Source organism: Lolium rigidum, chromosome 4, assembly GCF_022539505.1.
Source record: "Lolium rigidum isolate FL_2022 chromosome 4, APGP_CSIRO_Lrig_0.1, whole genome shotgun sequence".
In the NCBI taxonomy this organism is placed as follows: Eukaryota; Viridiplantae; Streptophyta; class Magnoliopsida; order Poales; family Poaceae; genus Lolium; species Lolium rigidum.
The window spans coordinates 146,056,854-146,063,872 of NC_061511.1; the positions used below are offsets into that span (position 1 = coordinate 146,056,854).

At 41.9% G+C, this 7,019-nt stretch overlaps 1 protein-coding gene across 1 annotated transcript; it reads right to left on the reverse strand.

Moving 5' to 3' along the window:
• Positions 1-1,011: 1,011 nt before the first annotated feature.
• LOC124705909 (protein NEN1-like) lies at positions 1,012-4,994 on the reverse strand. Its single transcript, XM_047237595.1, has 6 exons — positions 4,346-4,994; positions 3,776-3,933; positions 3,540-3,586; positions 2,663-2,726; positions 1,561-2,195; positions 1,012-1,477 (listed from the first exon to the last, which is right to left on the reverse strand). Exons 1-6 carry the CDS (start codon positions 4,686-4,688, stop codon positions 1,243-1,245), a joined length of 1,482 nt encoding a protein of 493 aa, XP_047093551.1. The 5' UTR covers positions 4,689-4,994; the 3' UTR covers positions 1,012-1,242.
• Positions 4,995-7,019: the final 2,025 nt, after the last annotated feature.

Here is a 7,019-nt window from a genome sequence, read left to right on the forward strand (position 1 = left end):
CCCTTGCTAATTTGGCTTGCAAGGCAAGATTATACAAGATAATAATTTCTTAGAAGGATTTCTAGGAATAATTGTCATAACTTGGGTTTTGTATTATTTCCTGGCAACTAGGTCACCTAAAGGGACTATTTGCGTTGGGTTTTCATTTTATGATAATTCTACGTTTACTTTGACTTTTTCCAAAAAGAGGTTAAAATAGGCGGCATGGGCATTCGTAGTAAATGGTTGAACATTTCAACTCTCTTTGTGAACTTTCAAGCATGGCCCTAAGTTCGAGCGGTAGTATCGGTATGCTTCGGAGCTAATATCGGTCCTGAAGCGTCCATCTCTTTTTTCTTTATTCTCTCTATATGTGGACCTTATCGGGCTTGAAGCCCCGGTCTCCCATGACATCCGCGCTCGTCAATGTAAACCTAGTATTGATATAGGACAAATTATGAAGACACATAAAGGAGGAGATTCACCTTTAAGTAATACCATGACATGTCATTAATCATTGAGGAACTTGACATAGTGATGACGGTAAGGCACCCCGTATCATATTCCATCAGGCATCAGACGGCTCATGCTAGTCCAACTGTCGTCATTTGAACCCCGATAAGCTCATTTTACACATGTACCTTTCCTCTCTTACCGCTCAATTGTTTGTCGCCATTATACTTAATATAGCTTGGACCAGAGCGTGTAATCTCATCTCTTTCTCTTGGGTCTGCTGTGTTTCGGCTGGCCTTGTTTTGGTCTTAATTGTGAACCCTAAATCTTGAGCCAACTATCTGAATTGAGTAATATATAGAGAAGGAACTCTCACTCTTGTGTGTGTTGCGAACTCTCAATCTTGTGTGTGTTGCTACTGTCTTCTGATTTTCCGTAGTGAGGCCTATTAGAAATCGGCACAGGGATTTAAGAGCTGTTCGTTGTTGACTTCATGAGCCTAGCTGACAAGGACCATGCTCTAGATGAATAAAAATTAAGGGCAAAAAAATTGCAGGTATGGTGGGTTAGTAGACAGAGTTAAGCATTATACACATATACTCGTAGATTATTTTTCCATCAGCGAATGTATACATATCTTGTTAGAATCTTTTACAGCTCCTGAGTCCCCCTACTTCAACATCCGCATATGCTACTGTTACTGGTCAGATCTTATTCACATCCATATGAAAATATACTGGTGCTATTTGGAGTGTACAACCAATGCAAACGTGAGCTCTTACACTAGGATCTTATAAGCTAAGACTGGTGCTATTCGGAGTGTACAACCAGCCTCTTTGCAACCAACCGAATGCCAGCATTTTGTTGGTAGTCGTATATTTCCAAAGAGAAGAACGCATCAAGCTTGTTCCCTCGAACAAACAGAGAGTCCAATTCCGCAGCATCTACTTGGCTAAAAGCAAGCTTCTGCGTGTTACCGCTAGGCTCTTTCTTGTAGATATCTGTCGAGTACATAGAAGCATCACTGCTGACAGTGGTAGGTATGCTACAAGAGAAATTCAACATTACCAGATCAGAAGAAGTGTGACAAATCCTTGTATATATATGAAAAAAGAGAATAGAACTCACTTTAGGCGAACAGTTGGACGATTCACATAACCGTACTTCTTTGTCAGGGGTCTCCACTCAGAAGTGGAACCAGATTCTTGTGAAGTTCTCTGAGCAAGATTATCACAAAATTCTAAAACTTCACTTAGATCTTCGGGGATATCAACAACTATGTTCAACTTTGGCCGGCCTGCATTGTCTAGAAACTTTGTACTGACTCCAAACTGGACTTTCAAGCCCGCACAACAAAGTTGTAGTGGACTATCTTTGTGCTTGATAAATGTTCTTTGAGTATAGTAGGAAGGGTTAGCAGAAATCTGGATGCATTCAGTTGATACATCAGACGGCTCAAGGAACCCAGAATAACCACTGGAACTCACACCCATATGCATAGTGGCATTTAACTTAATGTCCTCGATGTGGGATATCAACTCACTAGAATCTCTGTCCATTGCAGGATCGACTGATTCCTGATTATCTCCATCTGGAGTTGGATTGTTAACTTGAGAAATGGTACGTTGTCGTTTTGAAGAATCAGGTGAAGAGTTTGCTCCAGACTTTATTGCTTCAGGAGAAGTAGCTCCATTAGTTTTGCTTCTTGTAATTGCATGTTCCACAAGGTTCTCAACAGTAAGAACTTCTGGAAGACTTGCCTCCTGGTAGGAGAATTTCAGGAATTAGCCAAGCAATTACCTTGAAACAGAGCCCAAATATTACAGTTTTACTACGGAGTAGAATGTTTTTTTTTTTGCAAGAAAGCAAAACCTGCAATAATCAACACAATACAAAAATAGAAAGATGTGTTAACAGTTCATGAGGCTCTCGCAACAGTTAAACGTCACCAGTCCATTAAGGTACTCCCTATGCCAAATAAATCAGAAATGACAGGATTTTTTTTATTATACACCCTCTGATCCAAATTACTTGTTGTAGGTTCAATGAACCTAGACAGATTTAGACAACATTTTAGCTAAATCTGCAACAACTAATTTGGATCGGAGTGAGTAGTAATTTAAGGAAACAAAACACTGGACAATGCAGCTATCCAGCTATTCCATTCGAAAATAAGTACATGCTCAGCTCATGAAGGTCATCTGGAAAATAGGCAGTTCAGCAAACATACCAGGAACAGCACTGTAGCACAATACTTGAGAACCTCAAGATTCATCCTGACATCATCCAGACTTCTGCAGATATATTGCAAAGAAAATCAGTACAAGATCAATAATTCCAGTTTCATGTCAGCAGTACAAAAATCAAAAGGAATAAGCATACGAAAATAGTAACGATATGTCCTTGCAGAAGTGATTGCAAATCAAGCTTAATAGGAACGATCCAAACATTGGGCGCAATCATGAGCGCATAGATCAATAGATGTAATCCACGCCAACTAGATAGTTGTTTGGAACCATTATTGTGTATTAAGGGTAACTACCGCTGGGCTGGGCAACATATAACTGTGACATCACTTGTACTCGGCATGATATACCTACAAAGAAGAATCATTACAGGCCATGTATTAGTCTTAACCTTTTAGAGGAGACTAATTTTTTCCAACGAGTCACCTAAGATGGGATGGGGCGAAATCGAGTTGGATTGGGTCAGGGTATACTGAGTTACATGATGCTGCGAACACATCTGAAGGGCTGGACCATATAGAATAGCAATCATGTAAAATATTAGGGGGTGCTAAATTTTTAGATGAGCAGCTTATAAGGGATGGGCCAAAAGTCCGGAGTAGATTAGACTGGGTGTATCCACGCAAAAAAACGACTGGGTTTCCTGAGTTTTACGATGCTGCCAAGACATGTTAGATACAAATGCGGCATTGTGCAACAACATTTCTTGTATCACACTACTCCAACTTCCCTAGTAGATATGCTAATATGGGCACCACACCGCATAATGGTTAGAAAACAATCAACACATTGTTCTAGGAAGTGAAGTGAAGCAATCATAATCAGATGAAACTGTAACATATGGATTTCCGTGTTACCTACCTGTGCCTTTGCCTCCCTAAACCGAAGTAATTTGCCAAGCTTGCCATCTGTGGATACAACAGACAAGATAAGAACATTAGAATATTCCTTTGTCGCAATAAGAAGGAACTGTCAAGTGTTTATTCCATGAGACCTTTCAGTAAAAGGTGACATCTTATTTCAGCTTGAGCCTTACCCAAACCAGATCCTCCTTTTACAAACTACAATTGACTCTACATCAAAGCAAGGTTGCATACCTTCATGTCCCCTGCCCTCCTCCCAAACCGCTGGGTAAGCAGAGGCAATGTGTCAATCGTCCCCTTGGGCTCCGGAGGTGACCGGCCAATCTCGTTGAATGCTTCCCTTATTCTTGGCAAATCAAACCTCACAATGTTGTGCCCAGCCCAGACCCTCCCTGTCCAAAATTGACAAGATATTTCTGCCCCCGTTAGAATTATTGTTTTTTTATATGCCCTTGCCAGCAGAATCTACAAGAATCAGCTCCTGGCTGGAAAATGGGTGTGATTAATTCTCAGTCAACTTGCAATTATTCTCAGTCAGATGATGTCATCAAATCTTAATTGCAACTAAGTTGTAACTTATGGCTAATACGAATCACAAAGCAATCCAATCAGTGTGGGGCATTTTTTTACATGATTTGCACGAATCATGAAGCAATCCAACAGTCTGAATGTTTTTTTTTTCTAACCCCATGTTGCAAATAATGCTAGTCGAAGGAATCACGGAGCAATCATATTGTCTAGGAGTTCGACTGAAAATTAAGTTAATTCTGAGAATTAGCAAGACCGAACAAAAATTGCTCTCACCGTGCAGGATATCGTAGACGGCGTCGGCGACGGCGAGGAACGGCGGCGCGGCGGCGACGGCGTCGCGCGTGATGCCGTTGCAGCGCACGGAGGCGGCCGAGACGACGCAGAGATCGGCAGGCCGCACGAGCGTGGCGTAGGAGGCGACCTCGACGAGGCGGCGCGGGCAGACGAGGATGGCCCCGAACTCGAGCAGAGCGTAGCCCTGTCCGGCCCGCTGCGGCACCGAGGTCTCCACGTCGAAGAAGGCGATCTCGGGGCCCCCCGCCTGGTGCGCCGCTGCCGGTGCCCTCGATGCCTCCTGGGCCTCCTCCCCAGCCGGAGCGACGGGTGCCGTGGCCATTTCAGATTTTCCGGTGGAAGTAGTAGATGCGGACGGAAGGGCGGGACGAGGTTGATCGGAGCGGACTCAGGTGGCCGAGCGCTGCATAAATAGGAGCTCGGACTAGGGCTTGGTGGATTGGGGTGGAAGGTGGCGTGACGGGAGCTCGTCGCCGGGGTGTTCGACGGTGCCGTGGATGTGGGGGACGGAATCGGAGTTGTAGTTGGATTTGGGTTTTGGTATTCTTGACTTGTGGATTAAGGTATGGTGGTGGTGTCCGGTGGCGTCAAGCCATTGGGGTAGGAATCCAAGCTAGGTCGGCATTCACGCGCTCCCGAGGCTAAAAAAAGCTGATATAATGTAGTTTTTATCCGGTATTGAGTGTGGATTTTTTTTTAGCTCGAACTACATATATAGTTTTTTTTTTGGGTCGCGTTGAGCGTCCCCGGGGGGATTGGAACCCCCCTCCCGAGCCGTTTGATCACATTGAAAAGAAACCACATCCGTCTGATTAGGTATACGAAACTCTCATGTGGCTGGACCCACCGCCCACATGATGGAAACTAGTTGAATGACTGTGCGTTGCCACGGATTTTCAAGTTTCTTACCCGTTGCACCTGATATAATGCACGCGATTATTACCGGTTATGTGGACATGTGAACAAAGACGCATGCTAATGAATATTTTTCAATGTCAAAAAACATCCATAAGAGCATGAAGTTTGGGTCTTTTTTCAAACTATAACCATGCTCTTTAGCACCATCTCACTTACATAACATTGAATCATGGCGTGGGATTTCCACACTTGCCTTGAAGTTTAAAATATGTTTGTACAACTTTCTGTGATAATTTTCCAAGATTCAAAAGCCCCAAATGACTGAATGAGGATATATTTTTTGCATAGTTGAAACAACTTTTCACAAGTATACAACAGCATGTTGCCACGAAATAATAAAGAGGGCAACAAATAAATATAGGGAGGTTCTATATGAAAATGAAGCATACAATATAATTAAACAAAAATAAATTCTCACAGTTTCTCTACCTGCTTTAGTGTCATCTTTATCCCTCCCTGTCGATCTTTGTGAGTGGATCCATTAACAATGTGTTGTTGCTTCATTTAGGTACTATTGATCCACCCTCATGTGCACATCATTCACTATTCGCATCACAAACTTCCCTGAAATATAAGACAGTGACTTTGAGGGCTACCAACGGAGATACATAGGACATATCCTCCTTGGTCATCCAGAAAAAATTCTGATGAAAGTGGCATGAACTTCACGCTAATAGTAAAAAAATGACCCTCCAGAGAAAAAGAACAATCTCATTTCCTTTACAACCAATATCAAGTACTAGTGTTTATATCCTAGACAAGGATTCTACGATAGGTGTTCCCTTGAATATTATCAGCACAAATGCTACTTATTTATTTGAGAAATAACACATTGCATTTGAAAGTTCTACAATTCTACAACAAGAGAAAAAATCCTAGCAATAAGCCTCGTCTTCATTAAGGGTGCGTTAAAGCATTACCACATAGAAGAGGTCCACATCGTTCTGCAAAGGAGACAACCAGACAAAACATTTGAGGTACATGAATGAATAAATTAACAAGAGATGCAGGAACCCATTGGTATAAGCCAATAAACAAAACTATGATCTTGGTGCACTAATGCAGAACTCGGTGGGTTTCCATCACTAAACTGGTCTTAGAAAAAATATACTACCTCTATCCATGAAATGATGTCTTAGATTTGTCTAAAGTTGGATGTATGTAGACACTATTTAGTGTATATATACATCCAAATTTAGAACACTTAATCAAACCTTGTTTTTACCCATGTATTTAATATCAAGAACAAAAGGCCATAGAAATCTTTATTCTACATCACTGCATCTCCATAACTTCCTGGTCCCATAATCGTTCCTTAAAACTAAACACTCGAAATTGGTTTTATTCCACCCAACCTCATTCAAGTTGATAGATAGTAAATTATTTATATTGTTCTCCCCAAGCCCTATGTCTAAATAAACTTCTAAATGCAGACACACCTTAGAAGCATGCATATGGTTATTACAAGCACACTTTCTACTAATACCCCACACAAAATTTAATGCTTACTGCGTGCGCATTTTCGCCCGTTGCCCTGTTGTCACGGTTAGTAGAATCGCCATCATGCTCTGCTTGTTTCTTTTGTCGAAGCCCTACTTTGCATTTCAGCACCACAACTGTCTTCTCTCAGGCTCAGTTTAGTGTCAGTTTTTCATCTAGTCCTCTGTTCTTAAGTTTCCCAAAACAACGTAGTGTACTAATTCTCTGAAAGCAATCGTCGATCTACCATCTACAG